This window comes from Sciurus carolinensis, chromosome X, assembly GCF_902686445.1.
Source record: "Sciurus carolinensis chromosome X, mSciCar1.2, whole genome shotgun sequence".
NCBI lineage: Eukaryota > Metazoa > Chordata > Mammalia > Rodentia > Sciuridae > Sciurus > Sciurus carolinensis.
This window is the reverse complement of record NC_062232.1, coordinates 24,743,997-24,763,150: the sequence shown is the minus strand read 5'-3', so window position 1 is coordinate 24,763,150 and position 19,154 is coordinate 24,743,997. Positions and strand designations below refer to the sequence as shown.

General features: G+C 36.9%; 1 protein-coding gene across 8 annotated transcripts in view; it reads left to right on the top strand.

Moving 5' to 3' along the window:
* Positions 1-19,154, top strand: part of Dmd (dystrophin) — a 2,099,091-nt gene that overhangs the window by 2,041,828 nt on the left and 38,109 nt on the right. For all 8 annotated transcript variants that reach the window (XM_047536255.1, XM_047536256.1, XM_047536254.1 and 5 more), the window contains 3 exons: positions 2,026-2,091; positions 3,184-3,249; positions 5,928-6,086. In XM_047536255.1, coding sequence (XP_047392211.1) covers positions 2,026-2,091; positions 3,184-3,249; positions 5,928-6,086 — 291 coding nt within the window. The remainder of the gene's footprint in view (positions 1-2,025; positions 2,092-3,183; positions 3,250-5,927; positions 6,087-19,154) is intronic.

The window sequence follows — 19,154 nt, the reverse complement described above, 5'->3', positions numbered from 1 at the left end:
ATGGTATTATCCTTCTTCGAAAGTGTTTTCCAGGGCTTGCACTTAGTTTTATTTCTGGACTCAGTGTTTTTTTTTAATTTTTACTAATTCTTGTTTTTTAAATGATTCTTCTCTGACCAGCACTCCCTTTTGGCTTATTTTCTGGTTTAATAAGTGCCTTTTTTAGTGTATATTTTTTAAGATTTCTGGTTATGATGAGTTCCTGTGCTTCTGCATGCTGTAATAGGTGCTATGTACATTAATAAAAAATAACATGGAATTAATTATCCTTGAGGCTAAGAGTTAGAGCTCTTAAGATTTTCTCTACAAGATTGTATTAATGTGCTTTGGATTTATATGCCTGCTTTTCTTGGTATAGATTTACTCTTAAGGTCTTGGGTTTTCTTTTCTCTGTACAGTACCACAGTAGCAAACTATTATAAGACAAAATTCTACTAATATATTTTCATTGATGGTGGCCTTTTAGCTTACAAAAATAAGTAACTGAAAGACCGATCTATTCCAGAAGATAATGCTTATAAGTCAGACAATCCAAGTATTAAATTATCTTTTTCTGCAGTGAAGATTTCAAAACCTTAGCATTTTGAAAACAATGGGCTATTCCAGGACTCTAGAAAATTAGCAGATTAACTCTCCAAAACTACAGTGAAGATTCACATGGAAAATCTTTGGATCTGCCTATTAAGTTGGGTAGTCATCCTTTTGTTTCCTCATGAAAATTGAAACATCTTTTCCACTTGATCTAAAGAACATTGATTTCATAAATAAGCCTTTTATCTCTCAGGAAGACTTCTAGTTCCCTAGTTATTTGCTATAGTGTGTTGTAATTATCTTATGACAATGCATCTTCATTAAGAAATTTGAATTTCTGGCACATTTCCTACGTAAATCTATCTATAAGTAGCTACTTTTTTCTTCTTCTTTTTGTTTTTTAACATAAGGAAAAATAACAACATATTCTTCTTAGCGTTTAGACCAAGTCCTTGAATGCTGCTTGGACTTTAGGTTCAAGCAGAGTCATTGCTGAATACCTTACTGTTGACTTTTGAATTTTGTGTCAGGAGAAAAATGGAAGAGACCTTTTGTTCTTTCCCAATAAAAACAAAGAGCACAAGCCCAAACTAGTTGTCAGAATAGATGTTTCCCCACCCCCCAATGTTAATCCAAAAGATGGTATAAAAATTTCTAAGAAAATTAATAGATCAGATATTAAAAATATGAAAATAAATATTAACCCTACCAGAATTGTAGCCTGTGGAGCTAAGAAAAGATAGGTTTTTATTTTTAAAGTTGTATAGACAACTCATTATAATTCTTTCCTCTTGTTTCCCATCTGTATTTTAGAATATGACTAATAAATAGTTCAGATATTGTGGCATTCTGTTGAATTAGTCATCCTTTTTTATAACATCATAATATAATCTTGGGTCATTCTGTTTTGTTCTAGAAAGTAGTAATATATTCCTGCTGTTAATTTGCAGATACATTCCTTGTGTAGAAAATTGCACAGAGCAACATATCTAAATATGTGAAATCTTAAGAAGTCTTGGACTGGAGTAACCTCTTTGAGAGTAAAATGATTGACTGTAAATGTTCTAGGCAGACATATAGTTTGCATTCAGTAAACAGGCAACTAATAAATGGCACAGTCATAAGTGTTTAAAAATTTAAATCTCATAGTGATTTAACACAATTTCAGAACTATAGGAGATGAGATACTGCAAGCTAGGAGGAAAAAAATGCTACATAAAAATTTTCTCCCCAGATCTTTTCTGTAACTGAAACTTTCCAGAAAAGTTTTTGATCTGTCTTTGTGGATTTTGAGGAAAGCAGAAGTGTGAGAAATCATCTCTCCAACCTGGGTTTAAAATTCTTGATGCTAAGATACAGGAGCAGCTTAATGTATATTATCCATAGAAGTAGAACAAAAGCATTCTAGGCCATGTATATAACATAACTGTGTGGTGGGTTTTTTTCTCCATTAATGGATGGTATCTGTGACTAATCACATTTTCTGCCTTATAGGCCTGCCTCGTCCCCTCAGCTTTCACACGATGATACTCATTCACGCATTGAACATTATGCTAGCAGGTATGAGACTAGTTGAATGCCAGGCAAATATTGATTGAAGTAACTAACCAAGGAAAGCTAACCTGTAGTAATTTTAAACAAATCTTTTCTTCCTCCATCTTACCTAATTTCTACTAATCAACTTGCCCTCTAACGTGCATGCCATTCCACTGCATGTTGTTTTTGGAAACCAACGAGAATGTTGGTCCAGAACAATCTTCCCTAACCCTGGCCTTTAAACATTTCTGGTAGCATTGTTATGTTTTATATACTGAGCACACTTACCAGTTGGCTTACAAATCAATCATCTAACCTCCTTAGAAAACTGCTAGACTAGACATGAGTCTGTGAAGAAATGATACTATGTTATATGGAGAATATGAAAGCATCAGCTTTCTATTTCTGTTTATTTTACATGATATACTATAAAGAAGAGAATAATTAATTTTCCTAATCCTTGGACCTTTCTATCCCACCTCCTTTGTATTTGAGATAGTTTTATACCAAAAACCTGAATTACTGATTATAAAATATCTCATGCTTGTTAAAGAAATCTGTAAGAGTTTGATTAACTTATTGTTGTTGTTGTCAAAAGACTTTATCATTGTCTGAGGTAAAAGTTAAAAATTGGTGGCAGAACATTTAGAGAGCTTACTGTGAATCCATCCTTTATCAATATTCTGACTTTGGACATGAATACCAATTGTGAAAAGCATTAACTAGCTATGTAAGTCTGTCATCAGTGGAAGGCATTAATTGTCTTAAAAGACAAGGGGTAGTGTAAGGTATGAGGTGCATTTGTTGTTAGGGAAGCTTTTCTTTTGAAAACAAAAATCCGTTCTCAGTGAAAGGAAGATGAACCTGTGGAAATAAAACAGCAATGAAATACAACTTCCCTTAGAATTTATATCAGAAATGTTAAGCTACTCACTTGCTGTGTTCTACCACACACTACTTCGTATGATTAAGCCAACACACACATCCTTTAATTTGAAGGATTCCTTTCTCCTCTTGCCATGATTTATCCTTTAGTTTTCAGGAATGTTCGATTAGGTCTTGAATAGAGTCTAAGAAGTCACATAAGTTTTAATGAGCTTTTACGTTTTTTATCAGGCTAGCAGAAATGGAAAACAGCAATGGATCTTATCTAAATGATAGCATCTCTCCTAATGAGAGCATGTAAGTATCCCATCTCTTTTTACAAAATGTTCCTGACAATGAAATTGCTTTGAGGGATTTAGAGGTAGGATAGCACAGGATATAGGAATTAGCATCATATTCATTTGATCTTTCAAAGAGCCATTCATTTACTGTTTTTTTCTTTTAACTCTTAACAGCCTGGCACAGAATGAGCTCATTCGGATTCAGGCATTGTCAATATTCCAGAGTAGCAAAAATCATTGGCCCTATTCTTATTGAATCTTATTTAATACCAAATCATTACCAATTGCAGGAATCCCAAACACTTACATTAAATGCTTAATCTTTGACCAAACCTTCCAGATATTTAAAAGGATAGGATATTAATTTTAAAGTACTGGCTAAGTAATATTTTTTCCACTCCTGGGAAGTAGAAATGTGGTCTTGTTATTCCTGTATGGTAAGATAGTGGGCATTTTCCTTCAGAAATCTAAAGTAGTAGATTTTTGTGATTCAGTGTCTTCACGAAGTAAAGTGAGTCAGTCTTGTGAAGAATTTCCAGAAGAAGGAATTCAAGTTCTGGTCTCAGTTTGTTAATGGGATGTTAAGCCAGCCCTTGACTGGTGCTAAAAGTGACAGAGAACACAGCTATGGCAGGAAAACAGGATTCATTACAGACCTGGGACAATATTCACAGTATGGAGCACAGAAAGGACATTGCCATGAACCAAGTAAGCCTTGGACAGGGTCTGAGACAGAGAGATTAGGCTATGAAGCAGATAGGAAGGAAAAAGTAAGAATTTGCCAACTGAATAAACAGCGTAGAGAGGAGAAACCTAGTTAAAATACAACAGTGCTTTGCGTTTGACCAGTTATGGCTGTTTCACTATCTTGTCATGAAGAATAGGCAAAGGGAAGAATGGTAAATTTGTCATATACAGCTGGTGTAGCAACCCAAAGTCTTGCTCAGATGAGAAAAGGGCCTTCATGAGGATTACGCCTAATTGTATCAAAGTGGCATTAGTATATAGTTAGTTATTGAAGATAAGAGGATAAATTCTCTCATCTAGTACATAAAGGTGATCAAGGTAATAATAAAGAATCAAGTCAGCACTCTGTCATTTGTATATGATTTAGTTCCTTCAAATAAACAACCTTTTTCTAGTTATAAAGTACATTCTCTTTCTTAGCTATGGGAAAAAAAGGTATTGAGGATATTCATATATAAAATTCTTTGACATAAAAATGTTTGCCCAAAGAATCAACTGAATGCAAATGACTAGAATGATTTGCTTCTTTGGCTCACCGATTTTGATATTAGAAGCTCTAACACATTAAAATTAATTCAGATTGTATCCACATGACAGTGGCTGCCATTCATGGACTGCCTAAGAATAGTAAGAAAAGCTTAATTACAACTATATGTTATAATTAAAAATGGGAAGTTCTAGCAGTATGATTTCAGAATTTGGAAAGAGGGCTAATAAATTAGGTGGTAAAAACTGCTTTTATTTTTAAATAAAATTCAGGACATAAAATCCATTTTATCCAATGTTGGATGGTAAAAAATGGTGTTTAAGGGCAGTTTTGGGGAAGTAGATTGGTAGATTGGTTGATTTCACTTAAAAAAATTTTTTTTTTGTGGTGCTGGGGATTGAACCCAGGGCCTTGTGCATGTGAGGCAAGCACTCTACCAACTGAACTATATCCCCAGCCCTCAAATGTTTCTTTTTAACATTCAATACTTATTTTTAGTTGACTGATCACATCTCCACCAGTTATCTGGCTTGATGGACCAAAATAATAAATCAGGGGGACTTCTTCCTAAATAATAAGATTTTTTTGTTCAACTTAAAATTGAGTTTAGAGAGGAAATATAAAGAGCTTTAGCTTCTCACTGAGAATAGAGTGAAGTTTTTATAACTGGCTTTCCAGGACCTTGAAGCAATGCATTGGATATTAGAGAGTTCCTACTTTCCAGGAAAGGTTGCAGATGCCTCCCAAAATATAAGCTTTTTATTTCCTTTCCCCCCCTAAGATTAGTCCTTAAGACCTACTCTGAGGAATGAGTTGTTCTGTCTTCTTTTAATCAGTCACCTTAATGGCTTTTCCCCCTTAATTTTTGTGTTTCTATTGAAACAGTAATTGAATGAAACAGTTATTTATCTAGAGCTTAATTATTGTTACCATTCTGCCTCCATGACTTTCATAAGTTAAAATTAGCTGACTGAAGCAACACTTTATGGTTACCTTGCCTTCCTCTTAAGAAAATATTTACTCTGTTATTTTAAGGGCTGCAGTTTTTTTTTCCCCCTCCTAATCAGTATCGGCAGTAGTGTGAGTTAGCAAACAGATTATCTTGACAGGTTTTGTACCAAAACATTGAACGGCCATTATTATGTCTTTTCATATTTATTAACTATTGGCTAAATGGTCAACATACAGTCCTAATATTTCTATAACCCTACCTTTCCTTTATCCATGTAAATAGGCCAATCAGTTTCACTTGAAAATTTGAGCCGGAAACACTTTGAATTGTCATCCGTAGGGTGGTAGACCACAACTTCAATAGTACCTAAATGTCTTTAGAAGTAGGCAAGAAAGTCTTATTGTTAAGAGCAAATAAATGTTTCTATTTTCAATACACACCCGAGTCCCTGACCCCCAAAACAAAATAAGGGGGGGAAAAAACCAAAACCTTTGATTTTATTTTCCAGAGATGATGAACATTTGTTAATCCAGCATTACTGCCAAAGTTTGAACCAGGACTCCCCCCTGAGCCAGCCTCGTAGTCCTGCCCAGATCTTGATTTCCTTAGAGAGTGAGGAAAGAGGGGAGCTAGAGAGAATCCTAGCAGATCTTGAGGAAGAAAACAGGTGAGTTTTCTTTCTAGCTTTGTCATTGGTAAGCAGAGTGCATACACTTGCACACTCAGACAAGCTCCAGGAATCTTCACTTAGAGTTATTCTGTGTCTGATTGTTTGCTAAAATAATCTGTTTAGCTCCGTTTGCAGATTCTGTCTTTTTTTTTAAGTCTGAAAGAAGAAAATGAATGCAATAGTATGATTAAGAAGTCATTTTAGGTGTAAAGGGATTAATGCTGATGGGGATACTTGATTTGTTGCATGTATTTTGGTGGCTTTTATATTTGAGAATAGAACTTAAGAAAAAAAAGCAGGTTGTGTAATTTTATAATTATATAATCTTTACATGTGTTTGGCCATATTATCTCAAACATTTAAGAATGTAGGTTCATTGACTTGGTCATATTTGGGAATAGATTATTTCATCTTATTATTCATCATCAAATGCACAAGTCATTACTTGTGCTTACCATCATAGCCAATTAGGGACATAATTCCAGTCGTCAGCCATCACCTGTAAAAGATGTTCATGTAAAAATAGCAGAAATCCTAGAAGAGGAAAAGGGCAAAAGAAAATTCACAATGACTGCAGAGAGGAAAAAGTTGTAAAAACCTGGAGTATTGTGTGGTGTCAGGATAATGCAAATCATTTTATTTTACTTTGGTATTCCATTTATTATATCCTAGGCCCTCTGGTTAACAAAACCTTTGCACATGATCATTTCTAACTCACAGTGTGCCTTCTTCAAGCAAATGCCACCAGGCAAGTCTTTAAAGGAGAAATTGCTCAAATTGGTTGCACTTAAGTACTTTCATCTCTTTGGCTTAGCCCAAGGCACCAAGACCTCTTAATCAAGGCAACACAGTGTGTCTGAGAACCACTGCCCTCAGGGAGGATGTCACCTCAAGATGAAAAAGCAAACTGCCATTCATCCAGTCCTTTCTGCTGCCACTCCCTGCCTTCTATCTCTTAATATGTTATGACCTATGGCCATAGTTCCTTATCTGGTTGGCTTCCCTTTAGTTTCTTTCCCACCCCTACAATAACTCCTCCATACTGACTTTCCAGAAGCAAGGCCCATCATGACATTCTTCCTTTATTGAATGACTACATCTTGTGGGGTGGGGGGTAAGAAAATTCCAGCTTCTTGGCTGAGCATTCAAACCTTTCACAATTTTCTCATGACTTGCTTTTTCAATTTCATCTTCTTTTGTACTCCCTGAGTTCTGGCTATGCTGTTGTAGCTGTTATTTCTGACTACATCCTGCTCTCATCCACTTTCTGGGTCAAGTTCAAGCTTGTTTCTCAGCCTACCTGCTAACCCCCTTCCTTCCACTGCCCTTTCTGACAAAGAAATCCTACCTTTGCTCACAGTAACTTTCCTCATAGAACCCTCCTAGAGGTCTGCAGTGGATAGAATCTATCTTTTGCTTATATCACCAGGACCTTTTAGACTTTTCTCAGATAATTCCTTGACAGTTTGCCTTTTCATCAGTTACCATTAGGGCCTCCCTGTAATGAGGCAGTTGGGTGCCTTTGGGGTAAGGACTCATCCTCTTCATGTCCTCTATATCTATAGTACTGAACAGAATGTGGATACTTAGTGGATACTCAGGAAATATTTGATGGAAACCTGAAAATACAGCATGGATATCATATGAGTACTGTCCAGGAGGTAATATTATACATTTTTTTTGTTTTAATGATAACTGTATTCCAGGCCTTAATTGTAAGATTGTTTGGGAATGAAGACCATGATAGATAAAACATTTCCCTCCACTTTTTTGAGAATAATCATTAGTATTCATTCATGTTAAATCTTTAATCGTTATAGTGGTCAAAATCAAACAGAAAGAAAAAGTTGTAAAGAGAATCTGATGTTATTGAGGAGTCAGTACCTTTTGTAATATATGATTATTGCCCATGTTTAATAGATCTGTTTAGTTCATTGATCAAGAACTCTGTCTTGTTTGTCATTAGCACACTTTCCCCCATACCATGGCAACTGGGTCAAAGAGTGTTGGTAAAGAAGAAAAATACTGATAACTATCATTTATATATCATTTTATGATTTTCAGAAAACTTTTTTTGTGTGTGCTTGGGATTGAACCCAGGACCTCATGCATACTAAGCACATACCCTACTACTGAGCTATACCCCCAACCCTTCATTCCCAGAGCACTTTAACATAGTTTAGATCATTTAATGTTGCTAAAAGCTCTATGAGGAAGAACTTGTCTCCTTTCTATAAATGAGAAAAATGCAGGCTCAGAGAGGTTCCAATAGGTTGCCCCAGATTTCACAGTCAGTCAGTGGTAGATCTAAATTCAAATTGAGACTTTTCTGACTGGAAATAGCCAACTCTACCTTGGATCAGAGAACAAATAGAAGTCATTCTGTGTAAATGGCATTTACATAGAATTGTGACTTATTCCCCAGAATGTACCTTAACTAGAGGAAATATTTATAAGGAACCAATGTCCCTGAAAAAACCAGTTCATCTACTTGTGGTACAGTGACAGCCACTCTACTCTGAAAGATATCCAAGATCATTCTCCAAGAATGGGATGATTTGTTCTCTGAAATAAAGGAGAACATTATACCAGGGCTACTTAGAACTCTAAAATGAGGAATCTTGGGTTGATGCAGGTCTTTCTGTGAGTTATCTTAATCTTCAAGGAAAGGACAGAATGAGCGTCTTGCTTTCTCCCGACACTTACTCACATTCGTACCTCCTCCCAAGTTCCAGAGCTCCCCTCCTGAAAACAGCCTGTCTGGTTGTCTCTGTCTCTGTCTCTCTCTGTCTCTCTGTCTCTGTCTCTCTCTCTCTCTCTCTCTCTCTCTCTCTCTCTCTTTCTCCTATCTTCTTACAGTTCTACTCAAGGACCTTCAGAGCCATAGCACTGCATGACCTTTGAGTTCATTGTTGCTTAAGAAGCCTTTAATTTGCCATTTCCTGTCCTTCCCCTAAGAAAACCCAGGAAGTCATTAGATGCCCTTTCTCTGTGACTACCAAGCTGGCTATTTCCCAAACCAGAATTAGGCTTTATAAATGACAGACACAAGCCTACTTTTACAGAAAATGGGAAAGGATATTTAAAATTGAGATTGTCCCAAGTGTTTTCGATGTGTACTTAACTATATCAACGTGAATTTTCCCTCCTTTATTCTGCAGTTATAACTTATCTCCAAATAACAGTTGGCAAAGGAGAGAGGCGTGAAGACCTCCATTCTTGACTAGATATGTTATCGGATTCTGTTAATTATTCTTATTCATGAAACCTCCCCACAGTTTCCTAGGAAAACAGAAGGTGGCTATTTTAGAAGTGTCTCAGGAGTGTTCTATCTCTGTCATTAGAATTCCTTTTCTCTCAATTGTTGTACATAGCATTCAGTAAATATTTGTTGAATAAATTAATGAATAAATGAATTGAAAGGAAGCTGAATCTATTTCAGTTTTAACACACATGCATGTACTTGGGTTGAAAATTCTTTTAAACCTAATTTTCATGGAGAAAAGTCTTTCATGGATTTTTTTCCCCTGTTTACTTTTTTAAATACTCCCTTTTTTCCCCCCAGACTGCCTTGATTACCACCAAGCACTGCTTTATCATAAATTTAGAATGTTAAAAATCCATTTTCCAAATCCCAGGTATCACATGGTCTTGCCCACCGGCATTCTCTAATTCTTGGTTTATAGTATAAATATAAGGCTAAAGCCCTGAGCAAAAGCTAAATTTGACTCTGATTTTTTCTGATAGTGTCTCTCCTAAGTTTGGGTAACTACTATCATGAGTGAGATATCTAATCTTTAATGTTCATTTCTGCAAAATAGTTCTCACTCATTACCACAGAAAATTCAAATTCATCTTTATTTGGTAGGAACCAGTTGGATGTTAGGAATTTGCCTCATTCTTTGTGCTCCTAAGGCTTAATTTTTTCCTATATAGATTAAAGCCTGCTGTCCCCTGACTTAAATTCATGGTGTTCAATTTCCTGCCATTTTTTTTTTCTGCACTGTCTAAATGAACCAAGGCTTGCTCTGAAATCCAAGGTACGATCCTAGTAATGAAAAGGTATCCTTTATAAGACACAAAGATTCATTGTCATTCTGTACCTGCATAACAAATTGGATAGTTTGTTCCTAAGTCTAAAAAGCAGGTAAACTAACCTGGCTGACCAGGAAGCCTAAAGTTAATTAAAGTTGTTAGTAGATGTCACATGATAACAGAGAACTCTAGAGTCCTAGTACCTGCTCAGTACCTTTCATATGCCTTGTTGTTGGGTACCCAGACCTTATGTAGCCTAAATTTGGGTTTTCTCTTGCTCCTTTCTATTCCTCCAATGATTATACAAGATTATTTCTATTATATTCAAAGAAATTTTAGATTTGATACTTATATCACTGAATTGAACTAGCTGAAAATAAAGGACTTGTCCCTTTACCTTATAAGTGACCTGATAACTTTGAACCTTGTTCTCATAGTTATCAGTCTTCAAGGTTCAGGCATTTTTATTCCATGTTTTTAAAAAGATTTTTAGTGCATTATAACATTATAATAATACATAATAGTGGGGTTCTTCTTAACATATTCATATCCATTGGTTTTGTGCAAATCTGAAATGATGGCGAAAAGATGGCCAAGCTGAAGGAGGTCAGGAGAGCACACCCCCAGCCAAGGATAAATATAAACCAAGGAATCTGGGAGGAATATCAGTATATTTAGAGAAACAGTAGTCATAACTTTTTTAACAAAGCATAGAATGGAAAACAATGGGGCTGGTTAGGTGGAACAATAAAACCAAATTTAGAACTTGCATGGGAGCCCAGGAAAGAGAGGATTAGGGTCCTAAATGATAGAAATGGGGAGAACAGCCTAGATCTGAGTGAACTTCCAGGGGATGAATAGAGCTATTGTTTTTGGTGGTTTGATGGGCCTGGGGGGGCAGGGGAAGGATTCCCAGGCCTGGTGGATATACTGCAAGATTGAGAGTTATTTGCAGTTGAAACTGATAATTCAGAGGAGAAATAGCAGGTCTGTCCTTTAATTTGGTAGTATCTATGGAGGTCCTTCCTCAAGGACTGGGTAGCTAGAAGGTGATGAATGGAATATGAGAGAGGTTGGGTTGAGGTCCAGATGACATCCCCATGTGTAAATGTATGGCAGTCTGTGAAAAATAGAACTCAGAAGCTTGCAGAAGGGATGTGAGCCAAGGATATTAGACCCATGAGTCACCATCTCAGTGAGAGTTGAGTTTACCTAACTAGAGGATGCATAGCAGAAGGAAAAAACTGGGTTTGGTACAATTCTGGAAGATGCGAACATTAAAATGTTCATTTAATTACTTGTCTTCTTTTAACAGAGGATACGTGCATTATACATAAAAGTCTAGGGTTCAAGAAGAAAAGAGAGAAAAGGGAATCTTTCTCCAACCTTATCCTCCAGTTGTGGAGTTTCTGGTTCTGGAAGCTACCACCTTTATTGGTTTCCTGTGTGTCCTTCTATCTAAAAGTATCTAAGGATATTTTGTACAAATGCAAATATTTGCAAATATATTTGTGGTTGTCTGGATAATTTCATACAATGTTGTGTAGTTTTGCTCTTCTCTTTTTACTTAAAATTACCTAATTACTTTCCAATGCTGGAGGAATGTGCGGGGGCAGGGTTGGGGGTTTGGGAATGATGGGAGCATTTTTCCAGAAGAGGCAGGTGGAAGAGGGGTTATGGGTAAGGGAGGAGCCTGGCCTCGAATGGGAGGAGACAGTGTGGTAGATGAGGAATTCAGAGTAAGGAAAGAGGGGGTGGGGAGGATAATGGATGGAATGTTAAAATATCCCATAGCTATCACTGAAAATTAGTAGAGACTAATTTCCCTAACTGCATGCACATTTGTTCAAAGTTAGAGTGGTATATGAGAAAGTTAATGAAACTAGGCATTCATGTCACTTGGCAACATGGGCCCCTAAACAAAGAACTGCAGAACCTTTTTTAGATAAAGGAAACTCGTTTGACCACATAAATCAGACAGCCAAGACCTTTTATGGCAAGGACAAAGAAGAGCTGAAGGACAAACACGCCACATTTAAAAAGCTGTGTAAGAATTGGGTCAACCATCACCATTCTACTCCGGCAGGGAGGACAGGTACATATAGTAGAGGTAGGGTCCTCAGGACTCAGAAGTTCAATTTCTTACTAGCAGGCCCAATATCACTACATTGTCTTTAGTTTATCCAGAGTTAATTAAAGTCTGAGGGGACTGATTCCTGGCTTCCAATTTATGGAAGTGGATGGGAATGACAATATTTCTCCCTTCATCCTGATTATCTCTCTTTAAAATTGCCTCATTGTAGTTAATATATTAACACTGCTTTAAAACCTTTTTTGTGTGGAACAGCATGAGGTTTAGGTACAAAGAGTAGATCTATTAAAATGGGGAATATATGGTTTTAGAGACTGGCATTGTTACTCCATTCCAGGTTTCTATTTCTTAGAATCTGACATCACAGAAATCAGAACAAAAATCAAATTGTTTTCTGGCAAGCTTAGAATCTTGGCTTAGAAAATTGAGTGGTCATGAAAACTGCTCCATACTACAGAAAAACAGAAGTGTCCCTCTAGTGATTAGAATATTCATATTCTGTAGGTATAACTGCCATCTCCCTAGGACAGGCTGGATAAAAGCTAAAGTTCTTACAATCCAATTTCCTTTTTCACATTTTTCACAAAGACCCTCATCCTCTTTGTGGCCTTCATTACCAGACCATCCCACTGCAGTAGAATTGATTATGGTCATAACTTTCTGTAGTTACTTTCCAGGCCTGAGGATATAATTCCATTCAATTCCATAGATAGTTACTGAATGCTTAATGTGTTTTGAAAACTGCAGAGATTACAAAGATGAATAAGACTTGGTTCTTACCCTCATGGAGCTCAATGTTTAATAAAAGACATTAAAATGTAAACAATTAATTATAACCCAGTATAACAAGTGCTCTGGGGGACACAGGGTGAATGATTAATTTTGTCTGAAGGAGTGGAGAGATCTTCACAAAAGGGAGTTCAAGGTTGAAGACTGAATAGAAGTTTTCCAGGTTGTAAAAGTGGGGGAAGGATGAGTTTTTCAGACTGACTGGACAGTGGAATGAGGAGAATAAAGAGGGCAATGGAACAGTAGGTGGAAGCCACTGTTTAAAGAGCTTTGTAAATCATACAAGAAATTTGGATTTTATCCTATAAGTAGCTAAACACTGAAGGTTTTTTGAGGAAGGGAAGATTGAGAAAAATAATTGGAGGCAAGGAGCAAAAGCCATGGAAATTGGTAGAAATATAGTCAAATAGTCCATTGGAAGATGGCCAAGCTCTAATCTAAAGATGTCTTAGTGTTTCAAGTGAAAAAGGGGTGGAGAAATTGGAAGGTCACTGAATGAAAGAGGTCAGGGGAGGAGTCAGAGGGAGGAATTGGGTGATACAGAATTTTTTAATTAGGGAACTGGGAAATGATTATTAAAAATCAGAAGGAAATTGGGCACAGTGATACATGCCTATAATCCCAGTTACTCGGGAGACTGAGGCAGGAGGACTATAAATGAGGCCATCCTGGGCAACTTAGCAAGATCCTGTCTCAAATAAAATTTAAAAAGGTCTGGGGGATGGGGCTGGGGTTGTGGCTTAGTGGTAGAGCACTCTCCTAGCATGTGTGAGGCACTGGATTTAATCTTTAGCACCACATAAAATAAAATATATTGTGTCCACCTACAACTTAAAGGGGGTGCTGGGGGTATAGCTCAGTGGTAGAGTGCTTACTTAGCACACACAAAGCCTTGGGTTTAATCCCCAGTACCAAAAAAACAAAAACAAAAACAAAAAACAGTGCACAAAGGAAAAACTACTGAATTGCAAATGGTCAGTGGATAGAAGGAAAGAAGTATAAATCAGGCCTACAACATTCTGTTTGCCTGAGGACATTCAAGTGGAAATTCTTATATTGATTTTATGTATACACTTTCCAAAAAGGATTTTTTACAAAGCCATAGCAATAAGATTCCCACAGTATATATAGATCAGTGAACATAGTCGGGATTAGCATAGTTGAGCTTCAAATTTGGTTGGTGCTTCCCTGTAGCCAGGGCCATAAGAGGAAACAAAGATTTATCAGTCCCTTAATGTTGAATTAAAGAAGCACACAACATTCTGTGGAAACACTATAATTTTTCTGGCTCTGCATGATAATAGCAACAACAAAAACAAATGGCTTTCCTATGAGTACTTGCTATGGACAGAATCAGTTCTGAGTATATGTAATATCTTACTTAATCCTTACAACCCTGTGAAGGGAAGGCTGTTTCCAAAACACTTGGGGATACAGTATGAAGGACACTCCATACAACTAGCAAGGAATGGGGCATTGACTCAAACTCGGGTGTTCCTGAACTTATTTTTGGGGGGTACCGGGCATTGAACTCAGGGGCACTCAACCATTGAGCCACATCCCCAACCCTATTTTGTATTTTAGAGACAGGGTCTCACTGAGTTGCTTAGTGCCTAACCATTGCTGAGGCTGGCTTTGAACTCACCATCCTCCTGCCTCAACCTCCTGAACCACTGGGATTACAGGTGTGCACCACCATACCCAGCTGAACTTTTTATTTTATTTATTTAGGTACCAAGGATTGAACCTAGGGCTGCCAAGTTGCTGAGGCTGGCCTCAAACTTTAGTTCCTCCTGCCTCAGCCTCTGGAGTCCCTGGGATTACAGGTGTGTGCAACTGGCCTGTTCCTGAACTCTTCACTGGTGTTCACTTGATGTGATTATTGACCAGTGCCCTTATGAACATGTTTTTTTCCCTCCTGGTGCTGAGGATTGAACCCAAGGCTTCCTTCATGTTAGGCAAGCACTCTACCACTAAGCTACACCCCCAGCCCCTTATCAATATTTTTATAACAATGAGCAAGGGAAAACTTATGTGACTTTTTCTAGTGGCTTTTGGTAATTTCACAAAGCTTCATATTAAAGACCAAAGGACTAAGGACAGTTCTCTGAGGATACATGTTACCATTGCCCAAAATGTGTTCTGCACATTTTGAGATGCTTTTAAGAAAAGTGATTCCAAGGACTGATAAACTTTGGAAACACTTGTATTGGAAAGTCATAATTATATTAGCATTTGCATAGAGGAGTTTAGAAGTAAAGAAACCTGAGGAGCTTTTATAAACTCAGTGTTGCTCACACTTCATTGACCTCAAGCCCAATTGTATTGTTATATGGAACACTCTTTGGTAAAGAAATTCAAATCTGTACTAAACTTTAAAAACCTGCCAAGATGCTGGGCCTGGTTGTGTACACCTGTAATCCCAGTGACTTGGGAAGATGAGGCAGGAGGAACACAAGTTCAAAGCCAGCCATAGCAATTTAGCAAGGCCCTGTTTCAAAATAAAAGATAAAAAGGGCTGGGGATGTGACTCAGTGATTGTGCATCTGGGTTCAACAGCCAGTACCCAAAAGAAATAAAAATAGAAATAAAAAAAAAGACAGCCAAAGAGATAGGATAGTTGGCTCTCTGCTGTAAGTGATAAGTCTGGTCATTGTCTTTCTAGAGACATCAGAGGAAAGAATTGTTAACAAGTACCTGCAGGTGAAGCCTGGATTTTGCTCACAAAAGTAGCTTTTGATATTCTCTAGTAGTGAAGCAGTTGGCCTATAGAGCCAGAGGCCAAAATGCTTTAGTCTGGAAAATCCAAAGGTTAAATCATTTCCCATGACCATAGAAAATTCTCATCCCAGTGAATAACCTGCCTCTTCAGCTAAGACACCAACAAAAGTTTCCACCAGGAATTTGACACAATTAGCTTGCTATGTGGAGTTCTTACTTGCTAATTGAACTTAGAAAGATGTTTGCCAAAGACAGCAACTTTTTTTTTTCTATCACAATTACTAAACGAATTTTTCTTTTTAAAGAATTTGATGCAAAGGCCCATTGTAGCTTGAGGTATCTCCTAGATTGTGATGCCAAAATGTATAATCAACACATGGAAGGATACTAATTCCTCTTTTTCTTATAACAAGAGTGCAGGTGTAACTTTTGACTCAAAATAAGATTACTAAGAGTAAAGTAAAAGTTTAGAAGATATGTAGCTAGTATATAATTCTGTGTAATGCTACTTAAAGGAGCTGACCCTTCCTGGTACTGAATTTGTTTTTGTTTTATTTTAATTTTCTGGTACTGAAATTTTAAAGGGGATGAATGATCAATGTTATCAGCCTTGTGTGACTTGGTGCTTAGCAAGTTCCAGTTCATAGAGCCCATGGCTAATACATTTGTTCAGAGGAATGTTGGAAAGACAGGTGTGGAGTTTTAAAAGAGAAGTCCGGATTGAGGAGTAATGAATTGTGGGGGCAGGTAGTCAGGGGTTTAGAGGAGGTTGAAGCCTGGGGAGAATATAGTGTCCTCCAAGGAAGAGAGTTTGTGTAGAAAGAAGACCAAGGACCTCCTGATGTACTTGATTGTAATTGGGTATGCCCACTTATTTCTCTGTGAGCAGCCCATTTAGAAATGCTTTCCTGGTGTGTTTTATTTTAGTAAATGGATGATTTCTGCAGATGGCTAACCACATTCATTTTATTTTTTTTTTTACTCTCTTAATAATTAAAAGATGACCTTTTTTCCATGTCTCCAAATTCTGAATTATTTCATGATGTCACTGTGTCTGATATCACTATAGGTCTTAAGTAAATCTATATGATCCTTTTACTATAATATCATAGTAAATCAAGGTGATAATTTCAAAAGTGAAAATGACCTGTATTTTCAGCTTTAGCAGTGAGCATGATTCATTTTGCATTTGTGCAAAGTTTGTTAACATGGTGGAACTAATCTATATCCCACATGCTGGAATGTGGGCTCTTCTAGGGTAAAGGACAGTGCCTCATATCATTATTTCCACAGTTCTGACTGTATAGATGTGTTGTATAACACATGGAGTTTTCCTTTGGAGTTTTCCTGTTGCCCTATGGATTTAGGGGGGTGATTTTCAGCTGTCTTCCTTTTTCTCATTTCTTACGTTATTAGTCTGTTATTAATCTTTCCCAAATTTCCTTAAAATATCTCTTGGGGTTGTAATATCATTTTCTATTAAACTGAAAACATCTAAGTTGTTTAGGTTAACCTAGACTCACACATTCTGCAGGTTTATATTGGGACTCTTTTTTAAACTCATCACCTGAAAATATTAAGTGTCTGTGTAAATAATTCTGTGGACATATGCACACCATTTTTTCTTTTATGCCAGGTTTGTTTAAACCTTGATTCCTCCATAGTAAGAGAGAGAGCATTAGAAGATCATTGTTTTCACTGAGGAAATATCTTCTGTGCCTTAAATATAGAATTTTGAATCCAGAACTTCACTTTTTTAAAAAAATTTTTTTTGGTTGTTGATGAACATTTATTTTATTCATTTATTTATATGTGGTGCTGAGGATTGTACCCAGTGCCTCATACGTGCTAGGCAAGCGCTATACCACTGAGCCACAACCCCAGCCCAGAACTTCACTTTTTGATGTTGGTTTTTTGTTTTTGATTTTGGTTTTGTTTTGTTTTGTTTTGTCTTGTGGTGCTGGGGATCCAACCTATGGGGCTTCTACCACTGAGCTACATCTCCAGCCCTTTTTAAAATTTTTATTCTGAGACAGTCTCACTAAATTACTGAGGATGACCTGGAACTTGGGATCCTCCTGACTCAGCCTTCTAAGTAGCTGGGATTACAGTCATGTGCCACTGCACCCAGCTAGAACTTCTGTTTGTTTGTTTTTTTAAGAGTTTCATTGAGATACAATGCGCATGCTATATAATTCACTCATTTAATGTGTATAATTCATTGGTGATTAGAATATTCACAGGAATTGCACAGCCCCCCATCACACAATTTTAGAATAGTTTCCTCACCCCAAAAGGTCATACCCAATACCTATTTTCAGTCACTTCCTTTCTGCCACAAGCACCTCCCAATCCCAGCCATAGATAATTACTAATCTCCTTTCTGTCTGTATGGATTTGCTTATTCTGGACCTTTCATATAAATGGAATCATACAATACATGCTCTTTCATGACTGACTTCTTTCATTTTGCATAATGTTTTAAAGGGACATCTGTTATAACATGTAATAGTACTTCATTCTTTCTCAATAATGAATAACATTCCATTATATAGGTATTTGGGGTTTTTTAAATCTATTCATCAGTTGATGGACATTATTATAGGTAATGCTGCTATGAACATTTGTGTATGAGTACTGGAACTTATTTGAAAGAAATGACTCTGTAGTTATGTCATTGTAATACAGGAGGCCATAGGATCAGGTATGGCAAGAGTGTTTAGCAGTGCATGCCAGGAAGTGAAAAACAGGCCATCAAGTTGAATTCATTGGGAGAACATAAGGCAAAGCCTAACTACACATGGGAGACTCACGCCAGAACACACCAAGCTTAAAATTATGATTCTCCTAGAGGCTGTTATGGCTTTTTGCTGACCACAGACATTGGAAGTTTGATATTTAGCCATATTTGTCTGAAAAAACAAGACCTACTTTTCCCAGTGGTAGTACTCCTAGGGACTGGACTAACCCACCTCTAAAGTCTCTCCAATTCTAGTTTGCCTTTTGAGTAGTGAAGACTGACAGTACCATTTCGTCTTGGGTTTTTCTTTGTCTGCCTTTTTTCCAGACATAATGGTTAGGATTTCATATGAATTATTTTCTTCTTATATTGAACTTTATTTTTATTTGTGTGTGTGTGTGTGTGTGTGTGTGTGTGTGTGTGTGGTTTTGGGGATAGAATCCAGGGCCTCATGCATGCTCTACTACAGAACTACATCCCCAGCCCTAAACTTTTGGTTATTACATTTATTCTGTAGGCAATAACATGTTAGTCCCTGATCAGGTACTTTAAAAAAAATCTCAATCTGTAAATATAAAGAAACTAAAGTCAGTTAATATTGAGTTTTATCTCTTGGAATTCAAGCAAGATACAGGTCTGTGTGTCAGAGTATATCCAGAAAAAGGATAACAGATAATGTTAACCCTAT